Genomic DNA, 27,530 nt, shown 5'->3' on the forward strand with positions numbered 1-27,530 from the left:
ACTCGAATATACGTTTCCAGTATATTACCATCACAGTCTCTATATCGCTTCGCCCATCATCTGATCGTACCGAGATGCGGACTTCGGATCCGTACCTATCATAAGTTTAGTATTGTAACATAACTGCTGTAACATACTATTGTACCAACCATTACGCCTAATAAAATTTGCTCCTGCATACATCTTCGACTTCTTCATCATCATCCTCAACACCATAACCTACGACACATCGACGACTCCCAAAGTGATAACCCACACATCGAACACTACAGTTTTAATATTTTTTATATCTATTTTAAAAAACATCTATTTTTATAAAAAATATAAATGTGTATATCTTGAAATCCTTTTTATTTATATGAAATCTTATTTAGGTATGGTCCCAATATTTAAGCTCGATTTGATATAAATAAAAAGGATTTCAAGTAATACACATTTATATTTTTTTTATAAAAATCGATGTTTTTTAAAATAGATATAAAAAATATTAAAACTACGAATTAGTCAAAAATCTAAATGGCGAAAATTTGAAAACTTAATAAACTAAATTTTAATAATGAATATGACCATAAAATATAATGCGATAATAAGATGTGACCCTGCATCGAATTCACATTTTATTACATTTTGTTTTACAATTGTAAGTTTATCTTTGAATTAAAAAAAAAAACCTTTTTAATGTTTTCAGGTAAATATTTATTAATTAATACAGTTGAAATTGTACATTATCAAAAAAAATCTCAAATTGCAAGCTTCGCATTTTTCCGCTAGGTTCTCTGTTGGCATATATACGAACCGAAACGCAATTCCTAATTTTACCACGAGAGGCTCCGGTCCGCTCTGGTATATTTCGAACACTGCAAAACGCATGCATTTAATTTTATGAACCACTAGCTGAAGTACCCGGCTTCGCACAGGGTCGCTTCGTGGTTATATTTATCTTAGATATTTAAAAAATAATAAGAGGTAATTATTTTTTTAATATTAAAATATCTGTGTTATACAATATGGCAATATTAAAATAATTATAATAGGAGTAAAGGCCAAACAAAAGACCACTAAATTAAAATCGAATCCAAAATATGCAAACGTTATTAATGTTATTAATATGTAGTAAAAAAAATCAAAATTGCATGGATCAAACAAACAATAAACATTGTGTTTGTATATAATACTAATTTAGAAACCTTCGCAGGTGTGCGCACAACAACTGACAAAAGTTTCATCGCAATTGGATGAATGTTATAGGAACGCATACGAATAGAAGAAGAAGATGATTTTCTAATTCAGAAATCTTCGTGGGCATGCGTACGACAACTCACCAAATTTTCATTGAGAATAGAAGAAGATAAAATAGAAGAAGAAGGAGATGGTTATTCTAATTCAGAAACCTTTGCGGGTTTTGGCACAATTATTGACGAAAGTTTTATTGCAATCGGATGAATGGAATAGAAACGCATAGGAATAGAAGAATATAAAATAAAAGTAGAAGGTGGTTGTACTAATTCAGAAACCTTTGCGAGTGTTACCACAACAACTGACGAAGGTTTCATCGCAATCGGATGATTGGTGTAGGAACCATATGAATAAAAGAAGATATAATGAAGAAGAAGAAGAAGATGGTTGTACTAATTCAGAAACCTTCGCAGGTGTTAGCACAACCACTAACGAAAGTTTCATCGCAATCGGATGAGTGGTATAGGGACCATACAAATAAAAGAAGATATAATGATGAAGAAGAAGAAGAAGAAGGAGATGGTTGTACTTATTCAGAAACCTTTGCGGGTGTTACCACAACAACTGACGAAGGTTTCATCGCAATCGGATGAATGGTATAGGAACCATACGAATAATGTATAAAGAATAATGTATAAAGTATAGGAATCATACGATATATATATTGAAGAAGAAGATGGTTGTACTAATTCAAAAACCTTCCCAGGACTCGTCGCTATAGGATTTGTTTCCCGAATAGACCAAATGTCAATTTTACAGGAGACGAAAAACAAATTTCACTGTCGTATATTTTAATATCAGTAGATGTAACAATCATTCTTTCTATACTGTATGATTGCAACATTATCTAAGAATAGATTCCAAGAATAATATACTGGTATAAATCATTAAATGCACAGAAAATGCGTTTTATTTACAAGTACTCACTGTGGATATTCGGGAAATTTTTAGCGCTCTCTTAGAATAATGGATATTCGGGGCAAAACATGGACGTTCGGGATTTAAGACCGTAGCGTATTGCTGCACGGCCCACAGATTACTGAGTGGTCAAAAAGTACGCGCCTCAATGTTATATTTATTTACACGATAATTGTTAATAATTACCTCTACTATTTAAATACTTAATGATCGTAATTATCCAAGTTCGTATGTAATAATAACACGCGGCAATCGCTTTTTTCGGTTTTTTTTTTCGGATTAAGTAATAAAATAGTTTTTAAGTAATTAACTATTTTTTTATTGAACGAATATTTCACAAGATTTAAGAATGTACCATTCTAATAATTGAACATACTTACATATTTTTTTTAAATCACTTCTGAGAAAATATATTATAAGGTATCTACTACTTCAATTACTATCCGACGTCACGGTCATTTCTCCAATATTTTATGATGGTACTTACTCGTACTTGCTAACAATTTTATATTAATAATTTTTCCAAAAAAAAAAATCTATTTATATATATCTGTATATTATTATATATATATATATTTCTATAATTGACAATTAAACTTATTACAAACCACCAAATAAATATTATATATTTACTATTGTAAGGAACAACAACACAAAATAATAGCATGTATAAATTAATTACCATTGGCTGCTAATATTAGGTAGGTACCAATATCCTAAGTATATAATATCCACCAAATAAATAGTTACTAGCATACATATTAAATTAAAATATTAATTATCAGCGCATTCAAAAATAAATAATAGCATCGCCTTTATTTTCATAGAAATACCTAGATTAAAAGTAAAATAAAGACAAACAATGTTTGATTAATAATAATTTGAAATAATAATTATTTTTTACGTCGTAGTAGTTGCCGGGTCATACTGTAGAATTCATATAACCGTTGGGATTTTGTGTCATTTATCAAAACAAAATGCAGTTATTTAGGTTGAAATACTCACTTCCACAACTCTATTGTAAGTTCAGGGCGAACTGGTGGTGTATTAGCTATGAATGATCTCTTCAAATTTGATGAATTCACTATTAAAACAATAGTAACGTTAAAAACAATATCAATAAGACGAAATTTGAAAGAAGTCTCCAGACGGCGGAAAAATATGAAAGTGGGCGTGATTGTTTTAGAGCTAGACAGCGTGAATGTGGGAGCGAGATGCACGGCGTGAGCGCGGTTTGATTGGCTAAAGTCATATTCGGGAAATAAACACTCAGCCAGAGATATATTTCGACCGAAATTAACTTGGATATTCAGGTACGAATAGTTGGACATTCGGGAGAAAACCACGGAGTAATTGTAACTTAACATGGCGTATTCGGGTTTTTTAAAAAAATATCTCTGTTCCTAGATAAAAATATATTGTTTTTATAAATGATTTCGGTAGAGTTCGATAAAAGAAATTGAACTGCATTAAAATGTCGATTTCGACAAAAATGGATATTCGGGAAACAAATCCTATAGCGACGAGGTGTTGGCACAACATGTGCTGTACTTATTCAGAAACCTTTGCCGGTGTTACCACAACAACTGACGAAGGTTTCATTGCAATCGGATCAATGGTATAGGAACCATACGAATAATGTATAAAATATAAAGAATAATGTATAAAGTATAGGAACCATAAGATATAATGAAGAAGAAGAAGAATAAGATGGTTGTACTAATTCAGAAACCTTCGCAGGTGTTGGCACAACCACTAACGAAAGTTTCATCGCAATCGGATGAATGGTATAGGGACCATACAAATAAAAGAAGATAGAATGATGATGATGAAGAAGAAGAAGATAGTTGTACTTATTCAGAAACCTTTGCGGGTGTTACCACAACAACTGACGAATGTTTCATCGCAATCGGATGAATGGTACAGGAACCATACGAATAAAAGAAGATATAATGAAGAAGAACTAGAAGAAGATGGTTTTTCTAATTTAGAAACCTTTGCGGGTGTGTGTAAAATAACTGACGAAAGTTTCGTCGCAATCGGATGAATGGTATATGAACCATACGAATAAAAGAAAATAGAATGATGATGAAGAAGAAGATGATGATTTTTCTAATTCAGAAACCTTTGCGGGTGTGCATACAACCACTTACCAAAATTTCATCGCAATCGGATGAATGGTATAGGAACGCATACGGGACAGACAGAAAGACAGAAAGACAGACAGACAAACAGGCATACAGACAGACAGACATTCATTTTTATATATAAGATATAGCCTATACTCTTCACGAAAGTGCAAGCAATAAGTTAACAACGTTTTATCGCAATCGGATGAACGGTATGGCAGTGCATTCAATACGAACAAACAAACAAACAAATATTAATTTTTATATATTAGATTATATTAGTTAGCGTCCCAATGAATAAGATAATGAATTGCATATTATCAAACACGTCAAATTAAATAATAAATATTCAGTGTTATCAAGTTATCACTGTTATCAGTAATTGATGACTTGGCTAGACAGAGTTGTTATAAATTATTTTTATAATTTTCAAGATCTAAAAACTATAACCTACTATAATAAATATGTCCATTAGATATTATCATGGCTCAATTTCCGACAAATTTTAACAATAAATAAACATAAATGTCAAGTTAAGAATAATTTACAAATAACTTAAACAAGAAATCAAGAAAATATAATATATAAAAAGTGGTATGGTAAATTAACTTGTCCGAAATATTCAATATGAAAGTGCGATGGAGTGAGAGGCCATCGACAACTGATGGATTTGATGAGCATGAAATCTGAAACGAAAAAAACGATTCTCAGATTGCTAAGATGCTTGGCGAATATCTGAAGATTTAACTATACACAGCCAAAACTCTTTATTAACTTTGTATTGTTATACATCAGGGGTAGTCAACCTGGTCCCTACCGCCCACTAGTGGGCGTTTCAGCTTCAATGGTGGGCGGCGGGGGTTTTAAAAACATTCGTTTCGCAGCATCAGCATCAGGGATCTCATTAGGTAATAATTTAATTAATTTAATGTAATTCTTGCAGCCTTCATGCTTCTAGGGTCCGTCCTCACACGGGCCCAATTGGTCATGGAGATCTGATAGCAACCGAGGCCAACTTTGCGGTATTCAAGAAATTCGCAGTGTCGTATGGGGAGCGGGATAGTCCCGACTCTTCTGTAGACTCATCCATTTCAATTCTTTCAATTCGTGACACTCAGTATGCGGGTACACTAAGCGCTTAACGTCAGCGGACAGCAAAGCCAGTACAAAAAACAAAAAAAAAACAATTCTTTCTTAACTTTCTTCTTTAAGCACTACGGTGCATGGTTGCAGCATCAGTGTCTCGGGACGGAATGAGCACTTAAAATCACTTCCTTCAGACACGTTTAAAACGTCATAGAAAGCGGCCGTGCATATCGACGGCTGTACATATATGACGGGTGGTGGTGGGAACTTTAACTCCAGCCTTCATGCTTCTATGTGCGGTTAGAAAATTTGACTACTAACAGAGATTCAAAAGTGGGCGGTAGGTATAAAGAGGTTGACTACCCCTGTTATACATTCTATTAGTGAAATGTATAACTCCGTTTCGTTCTTGTTTGAATCCACGGCCAAAGTCTATGAACTCTTCATCATGAATACCATCGTAAAATCTAAAGATAACGACTATAAAATCATCGTTTGACCATGGTATTGCCACGACCCTTAACCAAAAATAACATGCTTTTTGAAAAAGCTAAATAAATAAATAAATATGCTCAAGCGAAGCTCCATAAAAATATGAACTTGTGGATATGATGTAACTTTATTGAAATAATATTTTATCGCAAAATACCAAGTTTTTAACCTTATTTTCAATGGTTAAAATAACTAATTTATTTTCTAACATAGTGAATATTATCAATACTTAAAACATCGGCGTATTTATAAAGGAGTTTGTTATGGATAATAATAATGTTATTATAGTAAATATTGTTGAAGTCGTGTTAACTATTAATTTAATAATATATTTCGATGATCTCAAGTAAATAAAGATCATTAAATTAATTGGGGTAATGGTATTGACCATAATATAATATGTCAACAATGTGTTTATTGCGGCAATATATTATGTTATATTAATAATATTAAGGGCGGACGTGCTCAGCGTGGGTAAAAATGGAGCTTTTTTTCTATTTTAAAAGCATGATCCTGGACATAACTTAAACGTTGTAGATAATCTATTTATATAATTTTGATGTCTTATTATATGTTATATTTATTTTAAACATTTGATGACTGCATAAAGTATTTTTATTACATAAAATAGTATTCTTTTAAACCCATGTGCAGTGGTGTTAAGATTTTTTACATTTATTAATTTTTAAACACATTTATAAAACCATCAGTATAATTTATATCGACATTATTATAGTGACATATTTACGATAAAAAATTATATTGATAATCTCTGTGATCCCAAATTTGACAAGAATTAGGCATTTTATTATTCAAAAAATTGGCAAGATTAACACATTTGAAGATAATTCTAAAGATACTCATTATAAGCTATGTCTTTGACCATTCAAGTGTGATAAACATCCTACGAATAATGATTGCTTTATAATAATTATTGACCTAAGAATAAGGTAGTGTTTTTTTGAAATACGCCATTTCTTTTGGCATTCCCCAGTGGTTAAGCTACCACATACGGCCGTAGCCATAAATTGACAAACCAAAACTGAAGTAGGTATCTTAAGATTCCACATAAATAGTACACACTAAACTTTATCAGTCATACTTATTTTTTTCATTGAACTAAGAATACAATTTGGATATGGTTCTGGTTAGTTTTAAAAATTTAATTAGACCCTGCCTAAACCAAACTATAATAATTTAGGTATGCTATAACAAAATATAGCACACTTTTTTAGTCATACTTATTTGTTTTCGTTGAATTAAGAATACACATTACATAATGGTGTTGATTAGTTTTTAAAAAGTTTATTAAGCCCTGTCTAATCCAAACCATGACCGATAAAAAATATTCTTCTATCAACAAAATATTTAAAATTTTGTACTTATGGTTTGATGACATAATTTTAGATATTTCAAAGGTAAACGAATATTTTTTGAATATTATCCATTGATATACCGGGTGTATAACGTGGTCATCAAGCCAATCGTCATGTATGGATGTGAAACGTGGGGTTTAACAGAAAAACAAGAAAAGGCGCTCCAAGTGTTTGAAAATAGAATCCTCCGGAGAATACTTGGACCCGTCAATGAGAACCACCGGTGGCGCATCCGCACAAACGCTGAGCTCTTCGACCGATACCAACCTAGAATCACTAATATTCTGAGGTCAAGAAGGCTCAGATGGGCGGGCCACGTTGTACGATCTGAACGATCTAGAACTCTCTATAGGATTTACAAAGGCACACCAGCTGGCACTCGACCTCTTGGCCGCCCTCGACGGAGATGGGCGGACAACATTCAAAGGGATGCGGAAAGGCTGGGGATAGTCAACTGGGAAGAGAGAGCGCTGGACAGAGATGCCTGGAAAAACGTTGTGCAGTCGGCCATGGACCTGAACGGCCCCTAGCGCCAGTTTAATAATAATAAGATATACTACTAGATGAGTAGTTACCAAACAAGTATCATGCTTTTGTTTATTCTATGTATTTAACAAATACCGGTAGTCAATAAAAATACCGAAATACCGTTTCATTCATTATTGAAGTCCCTGTATTGAATAAAATTGAACTTAATATAGAGAAAATAGAAAAATATTACATGATAAATTATTGGCATGTGTACTTCATTCCACTTATAAGAACACCTATTAAGTTAGATAGTAATTACTTAATTATCTACTTACATATTACGCAGTCATTTATTAGATAGGTACGTACATAAAACGTAGATTTATGTGTTCGAGAAAATGCAGTGGACGATTTTAGATAGTTGGTAAAGAACAGTCTTAAAAAGGTATCAGCCGTGATTGGAAGTCTTAGTTTTTGATCTTAATTGTTAAAACAAACTAAAATGATAGTCTTTTTTATTTTGGTTATATCTTGCTTGGTGGCAGCTTATCTGTATGCTACGAGGAATTTTAATTATTGGAAAGATCGAGGAATTTTCTATGTGAAACCTACGCCGTTTATTGGAAACCTGGGACCGATCTTCGGACAAAAAATGTCCATTGGAGAATTTCTGAAGAGTATTTATACGTGAGTAATATTGAATATTTTTTTGGTGCTTGGTCAATCCTATTAATTTTATGCTTATTATATATAGAGCGTTACGTTTATTTAATTAAATTTTCCACAAAGTTGTGTCAGAATTATTTTTCCACTATTAATTAAAATAAAATACAAGACGTTTTGCGTATTTAAGGACGGACGTGCTCAGCGTGGGTCAAAATGGTGCTATTTTCAAAGCATGATCCTGTAATTGAAGATCTTGGCATAAAAACAACAAATGTCACAAAACACTTTTTTTTCAGGAGAGAGTAAAAACATAATATCTTGGTTGTCAAGAAAAATTTTATTAATTTGACAATGAGAAATTATAGAGAAACCTTATATGCACTATATGAATGTAAAAAATATATTAAATTTATTTCGGTTAAATAGATATTTAAAAAAGAATGAGTGTGACATTTGCTGTTTTTACACAATTTTTGGACATTTGTTGTTTTTATTGCAAAATTGAAAAGATCGAAATGTAAATAGTATGACTAAAACTATAATTTTATTAAATAAAATAAAGAATATATATTTCTGTTATTTTTTAATCATAATACAACTTTTAATAAGGTTTGGACATATTATTTACCTATTAACAAACGACTTCAATGTATGTAAAAAATCAAGAATTAAATATTTAAAAAAATGTTTTAATTATGTGCGGGTTAATAATGATTAGCTTCATATTATTATTATTGATTTAATTTGATAAAACACATTTTTTATTATCTACTTATTCCATTTTAAATAAATAAATCTGGACCGGTTTCGTCCGCCTCTGTTTTTCTGCCAACTGTTTTCAACAGTTGAAAATGTCCCTATAAGGCGGACGAAACCTGTCCAGATTTATTTATTAAAAGTCGAATAAGTACTAAAAAAATGTGTATTATTAAATTAAATCATTAACACAATGGATTTCCACCATGAATTGATAGTTAACACGAAAAAAGAAAACCGATTAGATTCGTCTGACACCTTCACTATCAGAAAATTAAACGATGCATTTATTGGGTTTTGTAAATATTTAGCTAATTTTAAAATATATTTTTTTAGCTCCTTTCAATGGAATTAATCCACCATTATGTTGTTTTAAATGCAATCGTGACTTGCATTTGATTTTTCTTCACTACATTAAATCTATCCCACAGCCCAGAGAGAAACTGAAATGTTCGCAAAGTACTTCTCCCTTACCAGCCTGGTCTATTTTGTACATTATTACTAGCCTACAATTTTTTACCGAAAAATGCCTAAGTTTTAACCTATATTTCATATTAAAAAAATCATTTTCTCCGGTCTCTTTAGATTTTATAATGAAGGGCCCAGAATTTTCCTTATTGCATCCAACTGAACAATAATGAAAGTCACCGTTATTTGGTAAAAACGTTGCATGGTTTTGTTAATTTTTCTCTTTCGAGACGTTTCAGATATCTATGCTAGTAATATCCATGATAAAATATAAAAACAATCATAAGAAAACGTTATAAAAAACAATAATTAAACGAATCAAGGATAATTTGACAGCTCAGACACTAAATTTTATGGAATGTATACTAACATTACTAACGCCGCCTGGTGATAAAAGTGTAGAACTACTGGACCTTTGCTGTTTTCACACAAAAATGCCTGGACTATTGCGGTTTTTAGAAAAGTGGCATATTTTTGAGAGCAGATTTGAGGGACTTACGATTTTTTTTTAAAACATATCTTTGCACAGTTGTATGTAATCATACACAGGGAATATAGAAATGCAATAAAATGAAAATGGAAAAAAGTGGACATTTGATGTTTTTATGCCAAGATCTTCAATTTCGAATCGTTATAATTATCGGTTTCATGGCTAGAAAGAAACATTTATACGAAAATACCCCTTACGTTTATATGATGAGAAGAAATATGTAACAGTAATATAATGGAGAAAAACAGAGCAAATAAATTCGCAAGCAAGTGGAAAAATTCAAATAATTACAAGATAAAAAGAACTTTTTATATACAACGTTTTTAAATTCGGTTGAACTATATAAACTTGACTTGACACGATCAATTTTTTTTTGTACTTGACATGTCATATTATTGATTTCAGTAACGCATGTAAGTATATGTTAATAATTTAGTTGTTCCCTAGCAACCGATAATGGTGTCGAAATAACTTTTCATAGAAAACAGAATTAACTGAAAATGAATTCAATTCTACTTAAAGATGGCTAAAAGTATTAAAAAAATGCATTGGCATCGTGTTCTGATATATTCTAAAAGTTTCAAATGTCTAGCTAGTCGGGAAGTTAGTTAAAAATCGATTGCAAGATTTGTACCGGACAAAGAACCACCGGAAAAATAAGAATACAAGCTAAGAAAAACGTTGTAATAAATATGAAATGAATTATATTATTGTAAATTATTTAGAAGATCCACAAAAATAAAATAAAATTAAAACAATCGATCAAACTTAATCATGCTATCCAATAGGTCAACCGCACGATACATAGCATCATCAACCGTCACAACCTGCAATGGGGCAGTATGAAGACCACAGAACAGATTAATAAATATAATTCCGATAGGCAATATTATATTCCAATATACCACATTTTGACGCAGGTATTTGAATTTATGAGTGTGCTACGAAAATGAGCCACGCATTATGGACGTGAAGTGTGTGTTGCAACCTTCAATACACCAATATTAAATGGGCGTCAATGTATAAACCGAGAACAGTTGTCAGTATTCGACGTATGACATTGTATGATATTTACACGTGTTTAAGTTTATCCCATATTCTCCCGCACTCGAGATCGGTTGCCTGGTACCACCCGCTAGGTATTTCAGAGTTCCCTGAGGCACCCGAAGTTAAATTTAATACTTATTTAGTTCTTTTTTTAATCACTTGGATCGGTTTCTCCCAATGCCAATACTATTACCTCAGTTGAAGATTAATATTTTTTAAATTGATTTCGATCACCGACATGCTAGTAGTTTATTATATTGTTATAATGCATATTATATTATATTATAATATATTTTTTTCAGGACATATACAGATCATCCATACGTCGGAATATTTCTGGCTGATGCCCCATGCCTAGTGGTAAGAGATTTCGATCTGGCGAGCCGAATTCTGAAACAGGATTATGACTATTTCAATAATCGTATATTTAAAATATCCAAAAAGACGGATTACCTAGGCGCAATAAGGTAAATTATAAACGATAAATACCCGTTCATTGCGATTGATGTTTCTTTATAAATTTAATTAAATTATTTATTTTTTATGTGTTTTAGCCTTTTTGCAATCCACGGAAAAGAATGGAAAAATACAAGGGCCAAATTATCGCCGATTTTTACTGCGAAGAAGCAAAAGGTTATTTTTGATGCAATCGTTGGAGTATCTAAGAAATTGCAGAAGAAAATTGGAGAAAGTAAGAAGGGATAATACTTAATAAGTAATAGAATATTATAATATGTGTCAAAAAGTACACTAAAGCGTCAATTTGAGGTGAAAGATCTTGGGATAATTTTTGATTATTTATTATCTTTTCACTCGCATATAACTTCTACGGCTCTACGTGCGAGTCTTCTAGGATTCATCATGCGACAATCCAAACCATTCAAGAATCCAAATGTCTTACGTACACTCTACGTCTCATAAGTGCGTAGCATTCTTGAATATGGGTCGATTATCTGGTGGCCTTAAGAGGGTTTGAGTTTATTTTAGAACGTGTCCAGAAGAAATTTATTCGACGTCTTTATTTTAAGATATTCCTTTCGATAATTCGTCAAATGATTATTTTCCGACTGCCTTTCTACAAGGCATGCTTACTTTTCACTCTCTTGAATCCTCGTGTCAAGCCAATCAGGTACCATTAGTGAGGGGTGCAAGACAAGTCAATGCGCTCCCCAAAGACGTAGACGTTTTCGGTGACGTGCTTTGTATTATGTGCTAGGCATTATGATATTTGGTATCAGTAGGTACCAATTTGGACATAGGGACGGGACGTCACTGATCCCGTATATCTAAAAAATGTATCTAATATATTATAGTTGGGCTTCCACCATTGAGATTATAGCCACTTGGTCTTCTCCCGTCCTTTTTAAGGAGTGCTAGGGAGAATAGGTATCACTACATGTAATAATTTTTCATTATTTTTAATTTATAAAGGTTCATCGATTGAAATCAAGAGCCTGTCATCGTGTATCACCAGTGACGTCATATCTGATGCAGTTTTTGGATTTGACGGTACCGCAATCTCTGACCCGGAAAACGATTCATTAAAACACTTAGGAAACGCAGTGAGTAACAAATTATTATATGCGTCGTAAACATAGTAACGTATTATACATTTAATTTATTAGTATTATAGTCGGAATATTATTATTTACTATCAAACAATACGTAGAATTACTTCCGGTTACAAAGTTGTTGATTGTGATAGCAACATTTATTTACGATGAGCGAAGTATGACATAAGATTTTAGTAAACATAATTAAATATTAGAAATAAATAAAGTTTTTAATTAGGTATGCAAGCCATAATATGTAGGTCAAAGTGTATGAAATAGTCTAACAAGTCTAAATAATTACATAGGATGATCGGCTGTCTTCGATTTTTATTTATTTCAAATTAAAATTTAGTTACAAACGGTGAATTGTACAAATTAAAAATCCAAGCCGTTCACAGCATGACATGAAAAAATAAAAGCAGTTTCAGAAAAACAGTATAAATAAGTACGCAGAATGAGCTGAGTAGACCGTATTTTAAGAATTCACACGTCCTCGCATAGGTGGAATATATCAATATCCGAAACGATTTGGTTGAACAAGTTATAGCCCTCCCAATTGGTATTACTATGGCAGGGTAGTTATGCAGCCGCTGAGAACAAACAATGAATGCTTCCAATTGTTAAGATAATTATCGAGGACACACGTGTAAATACTACCAATATATGTAATATAGTACTATAATACAAGTTAATAATGATGTCATGTAATTAATAAATTCATAATAATACCATCAGATGGGCATGCGCTGTTGATAAAGTTTAATACACGTGTTGATGTCGTAAAAAGTGTATTTATGTTTGAAGTTAGTACAGCATAATTTATAAGAATATTAAATGTAGTCGTTTAAATCAATTATAGGAAACAATATTTTCTATTCATTTTTTCAACTAGCTTCTATGATAAATGCGGAATGGAAGTACAATTTTATTATTAATTATGAGGGATAATTGCTTCGTTATTTTATTCCTATGATAATAAAAAATGTCATCATAATTCATAACTCATGAAATGAATTGTTTATGTCTTCAATACTCTTTTAGTACACTTATTATAAATTATAATAATACTAAAACATATAATACATAGTAAAGAAATAATCAAATTAATTTTCTGTCAATACAGTGGTATTCTCTAGGGATTTCAATGCCGAACAAAAATATTAATACCGGCATTCGTGAAATATGTGAAAACATATTTCGTTTAATATATGTAATACGTGAAATATATGTAAAACAGTAGTATCTACCAATATATATTTATATAAAAATATCTTTAAAATATTAATATTTTATAGCACGTATCATTGCTGGTCACCAATGACGATGAACGGCCACGGAAGTAAACTAGACATCGCGTTACCTTACAAAAATATTCAGTCCTGTTAAGTAATTTATGTTAATTAATACATTTTGTTTCTACTTTCAATACCGAATATATAGGTATTGTCTGATTTTTAAAACCGTTATTTCGGTATCGAAAAATACCGGTTTTGAAATACCGGCATTGCAATCCCTAGTATTATCTATCTATATATTCATACCTTGCAGGGCAACGCAAGAAAACATAGATGAATTTGTGGTTTGATTCACGAGATATAAACATTTGAGGTTTATTTACTTAGTAGTTACTTAATTTTATATTTCATTAATACTCGGTAACCTTGGTAACGTAAAGAACAAAATTGTCTGATGTCATTATTCGACAAAATCTATCAATTTAGAATTCACAAATGTAATAGTACCAATCTATAATTTTACAATGACAATATTTTTGATATTACAATAATCTATATTATTGTAAGAACAATAAAAAAAACCGGAAAAGCTAAAACCTCGAACGATATAAGGCGATATTCTGGTATTGAGATCAGCCTAATTATTGACGACAAGATGTCATCACTTGTCGCTCACCTGATGTCACATGTTAAAATAATCTACCTGAATATTGTAAATTGCCTGTTGTTTGTTATTGGTCTGTAAATTATGAAATGTTCTCCAGCCAAGTTCTTGTTTAATGGACTCGCCACCCTCCGGCATTGACACTACTAATTTTCTATTTTATTTCAGCTATTTGCTGAAAATATAATTCAAGGAATGCGGGTCAACATATGTTTCTTAAAACCAGAGTTCATGATGGCTACAGGCATAGGTTTATTCCCCAAGTGGACCTACGACCTGATGAGAGACGCCCTGCGTAAAGCTTTGGCACTCAAAGCTGGTCATCCTCCACGTGGTGATTATATTGACGCGCTCATGGACCTGCGTGTTAAGGGACCTTGGGAAGGAAATAACGGAGAAATGATAGGTGAGAATAAATAATCTCTAGTATTTTATTATTATGATAGTAATTAAATTATTTACTAACGTTTGATCATCATGGAAATTTGACTAAATGCGATTAGAATAAAAACATTTGTATAAAATACAGATAAACTAGAAAAATTAAAAATTGATAAGTCGAAATTCCAAAACAAAACACAATACACGAAGGAGACATGACCGAAGTCATCAGGCCGATTGACAAAAAGTGTTTAATTATTCTAAATCGCTAAATACAACCCCAACTCATTTGTATGATGTAAAAATAAGTAGAATTAAATTTGACATTTTTTGACTCATCTTTTTGACTTCTGATTTGTCAATTAATGGCGATTACACAATAATACATCGGTTACACGCATGTCCACCATTTTAAAATATATGGTTGTGTGATGCAATTTTTGGTTGATGTGTGTTGATACTCAACAACTCTATAATTCTATGTGTTAAAAAAATCGCTAAAAATACAATGAATTTTATTTACCTCGAACACTATTTGGAAAACGCCACTAAAAGGCGTCAGATTGCCTTTAACCTTAGCGATAGGTATGGGGGCCATAGTTACACAGGTATTACCCGGTGTATTAATTACTACGATGGTAACACTAAGTATATTTAATTTTTAGTGCCTGTCATACTAAATTATTATTTTTTTTAAATTTGCAGTGCCTGACGATGAAAATCTCGCCGGTCAATTGTTTATGTTCTTTACTGCTGGATTTGAGACTGCTGCAAGCGCCATCACCTTTTGCATGTACGAGATTGCAAAGAATCCCGAAATTCAGGATAAGCTCCGAGAAGAAATCAATGAAGCCTTCGAGCACCATAACGGAGTATTCGATTATGAGATCACTAACCAATTGACGTATATGAACAAGTTTATTACAGGTAAAGATAGGTAATCTGAATTATAAGCATTGTTCATCAAATGATTACAAGGTTTTTTTAATTCGTACAAATTACCTCTCTGGTAGAGTACTTATATAAATGAAAATGATGTTCGACTAAAATAATTATCTGTCATTTGTGAATCGGCCTTATGGTTTTGGTCAAATATATACAGTACATTTTACCGAGAAAGTCTCAAATTGGCAGCAGGTGGCCAAATTGACGAGAGTTCTGGAGGAAGCCTAGAACACACGAGGAAAATATTATAAATATTATGGTATAATTTATACTGAATTTAGAAATAATGATACATGTGTTTTTCTACATACATAATTTTGAGAAACACTTCTGAGAAAATATATTATAACCAATAGAAAAAATATGTTTTTTTGTTGTAAGAACTGCATTCTACACTGATTATTAGAGACCAGATTATATGCAACATAAAAAACTTGAAATATGCATGAAAAGTTTCAAAATAATATGCAACATTAAATAATAAAAAATAGTAATTTTTAGGCATAAAGCCCACCAAAAGCGTCGGATCGGGGCGATAACTGCGAAGTAGGCCCGTGAAGTATAAATACAACTGAAATGACACTCCTCCCACCCGCGCATTACCCTTCACCTATGTAATAAGAGGCACGAGAAGCTTATTATTTTCAGCGCCTCTCAGAACAAATCAATGAATCATGGGACGGGCGGGCACAGCGCTTCGTCAAAACCAGTGTGCTCTGCCATATTTGATCACATTGTATTTTCGATGATTCACATTGAATATGAGCGATCGCCCCGCACGCCCGATTGTATGTGCCTGGCGCCTTAGTTTTTTTTTATTTCAAAATCAGCATACAATTAGTAATTAATTAATTAATTATCAATAATTAACAATTATCATTTTGTTACTCTTGTAAACGTTAACAATCAGGCACTGTTCCAGATGTTCGGTAATAAGATTGTGTCTTCGATCACTCAAAATATTTTTATAAGTGAAAAAGGACCGTTCCACATCCACTGAGGTAACTGGGCAGTATTTGAATTTGGGTGCTATGTTAGCACTTATTGTTTCTGGCAAAAGTTCATCTGTCCCATTAATAAAACTATAAATTTGATACAAAGGTTCAAAGCCTGGGTTATTATACAAAATGTTTTTAAAGTTTTTTGTAAGTTTACGCGGGAATACCTCTGGCAATGCGGAGTTTATTTGGCGGATTTTATTCATTAACTGAATAGATTCAGTCAACGCCAAACCTTGAGTTTCAAGCTTTTTAATACTTGCAGGTATGTGGGCAAAATGAGTGATAATCACAGCTATATTTTGTTAAATATTAAAATCGTTAAATGCCTCCTAGGACTGACAAACTGCCACTATCGAAGTCATTTACTACACCTTTGATGGCCTCGAAATATAAAATATAGCGAAAATATGCTTCATCACTTTAATTACTAGAATTTAGGTAAAATATGCAATTACCGATGAGAGTGTGCTAAATATGCAAATGCATATAATCCGGTCTTTACAGATTATAATATGAATTTATTCTAAAACATAATGAGTAATTTTATTTGTTTCCAGAGTGTTTGAGAAAACATCCGCCATTTCCGTTTATTGACCGCGTATGTTCCAGGGATTATTTAATTCCTGGGACAAACCAGATGATTCTGAAAGGAACGAAACTCATGATACCCATGCTGGTAAGTTTTACTGGAAATTAGCAGATGTGCATTATAATAACGGGTCTAGGACGATTCGGCGCCGGGACTACTAGGCGCCACGAAATCGTATGAAATTAGAAAATAAATAGACGTTCGTGAATTATAGGCACATACTTTTAAAATATTTATTTAATATTATTATTTATATTTAAATTATTATATTATTAATACTTGATGATAATTTAAATATGTACACGTAAATAATGATTTAATTGTGGATATGTTTAAGTTCCAACGACAAGAGAGTTATTATATTTTTTATATAGAGGATCAGGCATAAAAATCCGCAATAAAAACATTATGTTAACGGCCCACGTGCTCGTCGTAGGTCAAAATTGAGTTTTTATTGTATTTTCAAACCATGATCCTGGACACTCCTTAAACGTTGTAGATAATCTATTTATATAATTTTGAAGCCTTATTATCCTTTATAGTTATTTTAAACATTTGATGACTGCATAAAGTATTTTTGTTACATAAAATAGTATTCTTTTATACCTCTCACTCTAATGTTTTAGAATATAGTCATATTTCGGTACATAACTGTGCAGTGGTGTTAAGATTTTTTACGTTTATTAATTTTTAAACGCATTTATGAAACCATTAGTATAATTTATTACGAGATAATTTTTGTAAAATATTCACGATAAAAAATTATATTGATAATCTCTGTGATCCCAAATTTGACAAGAATTAGGCATTTTATTATTCAAAAAATCGGCAAAATTAATACATTTGAAGATGATTCTAAAGATACTTATTATAAGCTATGTCTTTGACCATTCAAGTGTGATAAACATCTTATGAATAATGATTGCTTTATAATAATTATTGACCTAAGAATAAGGTAGTGTTTTTTTGAAATACGCCATTTCTTTTGTCATTCCCCAGTGGTTAAGCTACAACATACGGCCGTAGCCATAAATTGACAAACAATAATTGAAGTAGGGAGTAAAATTGTATTGACGCGCGTGTTTGAACATGTACCGTTTAAAAAAAAAATAAAAAAAATTCGGTTAGGTACATGTTCAAACACGCGCGTTAACATAATTTTACTCCCTACTCTAATTATAGTTTGTAAATTTATGGCTACGGCCGTATGTTGGAGCTTAACCACTAGGGAATGACAAAAGAAATGGCGTATTTCAAAAAAACACTATCTTATTCTTAGGTCAATAATTATTATAAAGCAATCATTATTCGTAGGATGTTTATCACATTTGAATGGTCAAAGACATAGCTTATAATAAGTATCTTTAGAATCATCTTCAAATGTGTTAATCTTGCCGATTTTTTGAATAATAAAATGCCTAATTCTTGTCAAATTTGGGATCACAGAGATTATCAATATAATTTTTTATCGTGAATATTTTACAAAAAATATCTCGTAATAAATTATACTAATGGTTTCATAAATGCGTTTAAAAATTAATAAACGTAAAAAATTTTAACACCACTGCACAGTTATGTACCGAAATATGACTATATTCTAAAACATTAGAGCGAGAGGTTTAAAAGAATACTATTTTATGTAACAAAAATACTTTATGCAGTCATTAAATGTTTAAAATAACTATAAAGGATAATAAGGCTTCAAAATTATATAAATAGATTATCTACAACGTTTAAGGAGTGTCCAGGATCATGGTTTGAAAATACAATAAAAACTCAATTTTGACCTTCGACGAGCATGTCCCCCCTTAAGAGCAAAATGAATTAAAACTACTAAGTAGTACCTAGATAGAAACTGATTAAAATTCCTCGTCTACTTTCTGTATAAAATCGTAACGAACGTCTATTTATTTCATTCGACAGTGCGGCGCCCAATTGTCCTATTCCCTTAAATAACGCTTGGTTGAAGTTTTAGGATTGGAGTGTGGTAAAATTAAAATGTTGAATAGTATGGTTCTTCGGTTTTTTCATTACTGAATAATGCAGCAACCATTAAGTAACCAATTAAATGGTAAACAAATCCTGAAATTAATCTTTGAAAGTATGAATTAAGTTTATCGTCTGTGGTAAGTTGTTGGGTCCTGGGTTCGAATCCCAGGTCTGACAAAACAGATAAAAATGTTTTTCAACGTGCGTTTGGACGCAGACTATGGACATAATAAGTGAGCAACATCCATTTCTCGTAAACAAATCTCTTAATACAACCTCCATTCTGTGGAGGCCCATATTATGATCTTCCTAAGATCGATTAAATGGTTATAATTTTTTAATAACAAGAAAATAAAATTGAAATGGTGGTTTTTCAATTAAGATCTGTGTTTGGGACTAACAACCAAAGCTTTTTAAAAATACATTTAAACTGCACCCGACGTGTACCTACGTACATTATTGTGCTGCAGATTGAAGGAGAAAATATAATTATACTCACACTTTTTTTATTAAACTTATTATAGGGCTTACAAAATGATGAAAAATATTATTCAAATCCAGAAGAAATTATTCCTGAGAGATTTGATGACATTAATATTACTGAGGTCCCTTATTTCCCATTTAGCGCGGGACCAAGAACGTGTTTGGGTAAGTAACAAGCTACTACCAATAATATAGTTTGAAGATATTCATTTTAAGACATTTTATTTGTCAGCATTATTGTAAGATATCAACGTAAGATAAACTAACTAAATATTTACTCATCAAAAAAACCCACAATCTATATGAGATGAATGTAATTAATATAAGTTTTGTTCAAACTGGTATTAAGTTTAAAATATTTGTAGATTTACCAATGATTGGGTATTGGTAAGTTATTGGGAAAACCCAACTAGATTAATTTGAGTAAACATACCTGATTTGATGTTTGATTTTAAAACTAAAAAAATCAATGCAGCACATTGAACTATTATTAGGTAGGTACCTACCATGGGTGACGTCTCTAGGTAAAGCGCCGCGCTTAGCCGGCTCTCACATAAAAACTCATCTCGCCTGCAACATGTCGAATACGTCGATATGACGTCATTGTTATTCACATAACACACGTTGCCAAATAGAGCTCCGTAGATTGGTCGAATGCGACTTTTTAGTTTGAAAAAAACATCAGCTACTGTTGCAATCGATAAGTTGGCGTTGGCATTTCATTCCAGCAAAAGAAATGGCGTATCTCATACTACATTATTCTTAGCTCAATAATTATTATAAAATAATCATTATTTGTAGGATGTTTTATCATATTTCAATGGTCAAAGACATAGATTATAATCAGTATCTTTAGAATTATCTTCAAATGTGTTAGTCGTGCCCATTTTTTGCATAATAAAATGCCTAATTATTGTCAAATTTGGGATCACAGAGAATATAACTATGTTTTTTTTATAGTAAATATTTTACTATATTATAATTTTAACAACAATTTTACTAATGGTTTTATAAATGCGTTTAAAAATAATAAATCTAAAAAATCTTAACACCACTGCACATGGATGTACTGAAATATGACTATATTCTAAAACATTAGATCAAGAGGTTTAAAAGAATACTATTTTATGTAATAAAAATACTTTATGCAGTCATCAAATATTTAAAATAAATATAAAGCATAACAAGGCTTCAAGATTATATAACTAGATTATCTACAATATTTAAGGAATGTCCAGGGCTCTGAAAATACCATAAAATCTCTTTACCTACATGGCGTATGTAGGCCGTTAATGTACATAGTAATGTTATATTTATTTGATTTTATAAATATACCTAGGTGTTATTCGACTTCGAAGAAAATTTATTCACAAAATCAATTCTCATTGATTGATTGTTGCCCATGAAAAAAATCTTCAATTAGATTATTGAATTTTTGAATGAATTTGTAATAATTACCTACGACCAGAGTGGCAAAATGAACGTGTCACGGTCGTAGCTCGAGGAATACTTTTATTGTAAAATTATAGCTATTGGGCAATTTGTCACACATTATTAATATAATATAGTGTACCTAATACAAAAATGAACATTCATCACGTGATTTCAAAGTTAAGTAATTAAATTATTATTTGTAAATTCTGCAGACCAATTCATCACACATTTATTTCATCATCAATGTTGTGATAGAATCTATATGTTTACATGTCTTATAAATAGGTTATCATGCAGCACGGAAAAAATAATAGATACCGTAATTACTTTTTTGCTTACGTACTTAAAGTACTTATGTGAAAATATGAAAATTATTATGTACGCATAATATTGTAATATAATTATGTCGCTTAATGATAAATATATGAATGAATATTCGTCCAATGCGAGATCAATAGAAAAGTATGACTTGCATTTTTGATATCATGCAATATGGAAATCGAAAAACAAATGTCATTTACTGTCGTTCCATGACTAAGTCAAATATTATATTGTATACATTTAAAATCTTTAAAGAAGATTTCTTTCTCATTGCAAATACTTAATGATTGTGAACGGATTCGTATTGTAAAATGTGGTATTGATAGAGCTTGTATGATTAGTCTTTATTGAAAAGTTTACCTGTTTATAATGTTTTTTCGTAATAAAAATGTCTTTAGCTGGGTGTAAACCCCATCCAATGGTGTAGGATATAATATCTAAATATTCTTGTTAATTATTAAAAGTATCTACAATTTAGGAATGTGCCTCATGTAAAATTACAGAAAAAAGATTAGTTAAAGTTGATATCAAAGAGGTATTAAATTAAAAGAGGGGCAAGGACTCGGCTTTCTCATACAGCTGAATGAAGCAGACCAACAATAGCCGACAACTTACAAGAAATAGCGACGCAATAAAAAAGAATCAGGGCATCGCAGAGGATTTACTTTGGTCATTATAACATACCCATATAATATAATGTTAACGTTCAAATTTTGCCACAAATTGATTACCAGCCCGTCTCACTATACTTTTTCACCCTAGTATGGTTCACCATACTTTCATATAACCTGCCGCCCCTAGGTTGATACCTAACTAATCCAAACATCATTTTTTACCATTACCAAGGATAATGTCTAATAATAGTATCATTTCTTCAATTAATTAATGATTTCTCTTCTTGGTCGTGCACTCATGGCTGAGGATCGTGACCACATTTAAATTTCGCCATCCTTTGAGCGACCAAGACTTTCCATCCCTCTCGATTTTAAATCACCAAATAACTAGTAAAACATAAAATATATAATAATATTCTAAATGTCACTAATGAAACCATTTTTTTCTGTTGATCATATACAATAAATTATCATGATGTAATTATTTTCAAAATTTTGATTAAAAACTAAGGCAACACCAATAGGAAATAATCAAATCAATAATTAGATTTTAGTTAACCCACTCAATAAATTTAATTAAATTTAACATTGATTCAAGGTGCGATACATGATACCTACATGAATTAATTTTCTGTATATTTTCAGGGATGAGATTTGCCCAGCTGATGCTTCGTGTCATGTTGATTAGCAGTTTGAGAAACTTCAGGTTCACACTCAACGACAAGACACCACACACAATCAAAATGAGTCCGAAAAGATTTGGAACCACACCGATGGACGATGTATTATTAGATGTCGTAGCAATTAATTAATTTATTTCATTTACTTATTTGTATAAAGTCAAAAGTAGAAAATGTAAAAAAAAAATGTTTTGTACATCGTTCACCTACAAATATGTAGCCTTTTACCACAATAAAAAATATAGGTAGAGAACTTAAAAGGGGGTTGACTAGTGTCTTATCTAGCTATAACAGAAGAATTTATTAATAGTAGTCATATGGGAACACCATAGACACAAGTAACAAAATTTGTATTAAAATAACATATTTATGGTAATATTTTTGATGCTAGGACTTTCGGGAAGTTGGTCATTGGGGATAATGATCATTCAGGATTCTGACTTTCGGAGTTTTAGCTTTCGTTGTCATGACTTAAACCCATTTAATATGTCGTAACTTTAAGGCTTTATTTGCAATTTCTCGAAATATACCAAATGTATTAATATATAACACTGTCTTTAATTATTTATGAAACATTAGAAATTGTTCATTTTTATTATTTTTTACACCTCTATTGTACCTATTCATACTTTTAACATTTAATAATCATTACAGTGCATCTATTCTATACACAAGGCTACTATCGGCGGCTATCGAGGGTAGTTTATCATATTTATGTATTGAGAGGTTACTTGTTACAATAAGTTAACCGTATGCACTGACAAAAAGTTCTATGTTTTAACAGCCACTCTCTTTGCTATGTTCACTTTTAAAGCGAGATAGACAGTTTTGACAGTTTAGACGGCTACATTATTATAACAATTATAATATACACCAATACATGAATATAATAAACTACCCTCGATAGCCGTAGCCGATATCAATATCCGTAGCGAAGTGTTTGGAAAAAGTTATTGCCTTCGCAATTGGCATTACCAATTGCAGGTTAGTTCTGCACCTTGCTTAGGAGAACAAACATCTAATTTCCCAGATTTCTAAGATAGTTATCAGGGACACACAGGTTAACACAATTTGATAATATGGGAGTACTGTATATTTAAACATTTTTTGTTCAAAAGTTGTGATCCACATATTATGCAATACAACATTTAGAGCATGGGTGGCCAACCTTTTCAGCAGCCGGGCCAGATTCAAAAAATGAGATTTCCTACCGGGCTGCACAACCGATTTTTTTATTAAACAAAACAAAAAAGAAATATATATTATACATAATATTATATATATATTATTAAAATAAAAAAAGCGAATCAAACATATTTATTAGATTAGACTTTTTTTAAATAATAAAAAATAAACAAAATACTCGTAGTACAAAAATAATAAATTTTAGTGAGAAGTTTGATTTTGTGTGGCAGAACTAAGTGCATCAATATCGATATTGAGTGAGGTTGATCCTACACGTTTTCCAAATGCACATCAGTGCTTCATGTTCTCACTTGGGATTTGATATGATTAATCCGACTAAAAAGCTGTTCACACGTGTAAGTGTTTCCAAATAGCGAAGTCATCGTTAGAACATGTTTATAAAGTGCAGGATATTTCTCCTTGTCCAAATATGTTTTGTAAAACTCTTCCAAACAAACCTGATGAAACTTCTCCTTTAACTGTTCATCGCAACATATTTCACAATGTTCCATTTGTAAATTTTCCGCTAATAAATTCAAGTCTACGGAGAATGGCGTTGCAATTGCAGCAAAAAGCATACGGTGCTTTTTAAAATCTTGTGCTAATATCGAATCTCGATTTGCGAAATTAGCACATCTAGCGGCAGCCTTTGATATTTTTTTATTTTCTCACTGCTCCACAGGCCACAAGTTGACACCCTGTGGGCCGCGGGTTGGCCACCCATGATTTAGAGGGAATGTTGCCTACTGCATCGTATTTACACAGATACGGCCCGCTATACTGACTAAGCCAGAGTGAAACGAGGAAGAGATGTTTAAAATCATCGTCGATATTTAATAACGAATATAATAGATAAAAAAAGAGTTAATAACAATAATTATGAATCCAACTATAATAAAAACGTATACGTACGGAAATATATTATCTTTAGATTTTTGCTTATTTACGTATTCCACACCAGACTGCATTGCTTTTTTTTTTTTAAATTAACAAAAAATGAAAATATGGACGCAGTCAAAATAAAGTATTTGAAAGGTTTCGTAATTTAAATTTGGGTCCCATGACATTGTAAGCCGGACCGTTGCCGCTCGGCCATCGTGGGACATATGTAAGTACTATCGATCTATAAAATCATAAATTTAGTTACAATGTGACTTTTATAGTTTGGCAGATATATCAGAGTACTAGGATGCTGTGTTACAGATATGTCGCACCATCGCAACTAAACTGCCACAATCCAAAAAACGTAAAACAGAGCTTTAAGTTTTTACCTTTTGCATTTTTGTACTGTGTTTTTGAAATATGTTTAGATATTGAATGAAGTTTTGACTTGAATTTGATGACTTAGAGATATGAAATTTTCGGTAAATATACTATGAACGATATGCAATGAAACGTAGTAATTAACTCAAAACACGTAAATTTGGACTTGTGGCGGCTTAGTTGCGAGGGTGCGATGTGGGTGTGGTTGAGGGTAGAGTCGTCAAGAAAAAGTATAGCTACTTGGTATCAGTATTGTATAGAATGAAGTATCGATAGCGAGATATGGACATTGTTAAAATATCTATTACTAATAATGCAGTATTTTTTTGAAAAGCAATAATCATTGAATATTACTAAATTTATCTAGTCGTGATCGAGAAATCTCGTCTCGACAATTCTCAAGGATCATGGAATAATCAGAAAAGACCGATCTCGAATCTCTAGAAATATTTTTTTTCGAAATTTTGAAAATTCTCATTTCTCGAGAAATCATCAATGAGAATTCCGAGAAATTGTCACTAGGTTATGCTGCCGACCGTAACCGGAACGGAATAATAATAAAAAACAATCGAATTTCTCAAGAAAATTTGATATCCAGGATATATAAAAAAGGTACCAGCGATATCTGTGATATCAGCGAATGTTGGCCGGGCAGCTGTTCATGTTCTTCACAGCAGGATTTGAGACGCCTGCGAGCGGAATCACGTTTTGTTTGTACGAGCTTGCCATGAATCCTGGAATTCAGGAGAAGATTCACACTTCAATGGTCAAAGACATAGCTTATAATTAGTATCTTTAAAATTATCTTCCCATTTTTTGAATAATAAAATGCCTAATTCTTGTCAAATTTGGGATTAGAGAGATTATCAATATAATTTTTTATCGTAAATATTTCACTATAATAATGTCAACATAAATTATACTAATGGTTTTATAAATGCGTTTAAAAATTAATAAACGTAAAAAATCTTAACACCACTGCACATGCATGTACTGAAATATGACTATATTCTAAAACATTAGAGCGAGAGGTTTGAAAAAATACTATTTTTTGTAATAAAAATACTTTATGCGGTCATCAAATGTTTAAAATAAATATAAAGGGTAATAAGGCTTCAAAATTATATACATAGATTATCTACAACGTTTAAGGAATGTCCAGGATCATGGTTTGAAAATGCAATACAAGTTAAATTTTGACCTACGCTGAGCATGTCCTCCCCTTTTCATTGAACTAAGAATACAATTTGGATATGGTTCTGGTTAGTCTTAAAAATTCAATTAGACCCTGCCTAAACCAAACCATAATAATTTAAGTGTGTTATAACAAAATAGTGCACACCTTTTCGGTCGTACTTCTTTGTTTTCGTTGAATTAAGATTACACAATGCGTAATGGTGTTGAATAGTTTAAATTTTTTTATTAGCCCTGTCTAAACCAAACCATGATCGATAAATAATATTCTTCTATCAATAAAATATTTAATATAGCGTAATTATGGTTTAATGACATAGGTTTAGATATTTAATAGGTAAACGAATATTTTCTATTATAAAAGTTAATCAGTTAAAAATTTCGGTTCATGTCAACAAATTTGAAAAATACTATTGAAATATAATAATAATTATATTTATTATTTGACCGTTATGGTTTCCAAACAAAGAAACACCAACAATGACATTTAAAAGCAATGATAATGGATTTTTCCAAATATAAAAATATTTAATCCGACCACGAAAACAAATTCAAAGTATTTGTAAAAATATAGCAGTTCTATAATAATATTTTTTAAAGGTCAAGATTTTTAAAAGGTGAGTACTAAACTTAGCAGTGGCGAAGGGTGGAGGTGGGCTGTTAAGATACGCCATAAATAGTGCACCTTAAATTTGTCAGTCATGCGTATTTGTTTATTTTTCAGTCATACGTATTTGTTTTCATTGAAATAAGACTACAATTTACAGATGGTGTTGGTTAGTTAATTAAACCCTGCGAAAACCAACCCATAATATATAATAGTTATTATTCTTAATTCAATAAAAACAAATATGTATGACTAAC

At 31.4% G+C, this 27,530-nt stretch overlaps 1 protein-coding gene across 1 annotated transcript; it reads left to right on the forward strand.

Annotated features, from left to right (window-relative positions):
* The first annotated feature begins 10,862 nt into the window (after positions 1–10,862).
* LOC147064273 (cytochrome P450 6k1-like) lies at positions 10,863–23,297 on the forward strand. Its single transcript, XM_085958683.1, has 9 exons — positions 10,863–10,876; positions 11,438–11,602; positions 11,690–11,826; positions 12,567–12,697; positions 14,756–14,993; positions 15,674–15,895; positions 17,472–17,590; positions 20,017–20,140; positions 22,990–23,297. The coding sequence occupies exons 1-9, from the start codon at positions 10,863–10,865 to the stop codon at positions 23,154–23,156; spliced, it is 1,317 nt and encodes a 438-aa protein (XP_085814809.1). The 3' UTR covers positions 23,157–23,297.
* The last annotated feature ends 4,233 nt before the right edge of the window (positions 23,298–27,530 follow it).

Source organism: Rhyacophila brunnea, unplaced genomic scaffold (genome assembly GCF_057557595.1).
Source record: "Rhyacophila brunnea isolate RB1 unplaced genomic scaffold, BYU_Rbru_1.0 scaffold_8, whole genome shotgun sequence".
In the NCBI taxonomy this organism is placed as follows: Eukaryota; Metazoa; Arthropoda; class Insecta; order Trichoptera; family Rhyacophilidae; genus Rhyacophila; species Rhyacophila brunnea.

Excerpts from the sequence above, each read along its gene's own strand:
- LOC147064273 (XM_085958683.1), top strand. Across the intron at positions 12,698-14,755 it reads TAAAACACTTAGGAAACGCA|CTATTTGCTGAAAATATAAT; the intron begins GTGAGTAACAAA and ends ATTTTATTTCAG. Across the intron at positions 14,994-15,673 it reads AAATAACGGAGAAATGATAG|TGCCTGACGATGAAAATCTC; the intron begins GTGAGAATAAAT and ends TTAAATTTGCAG.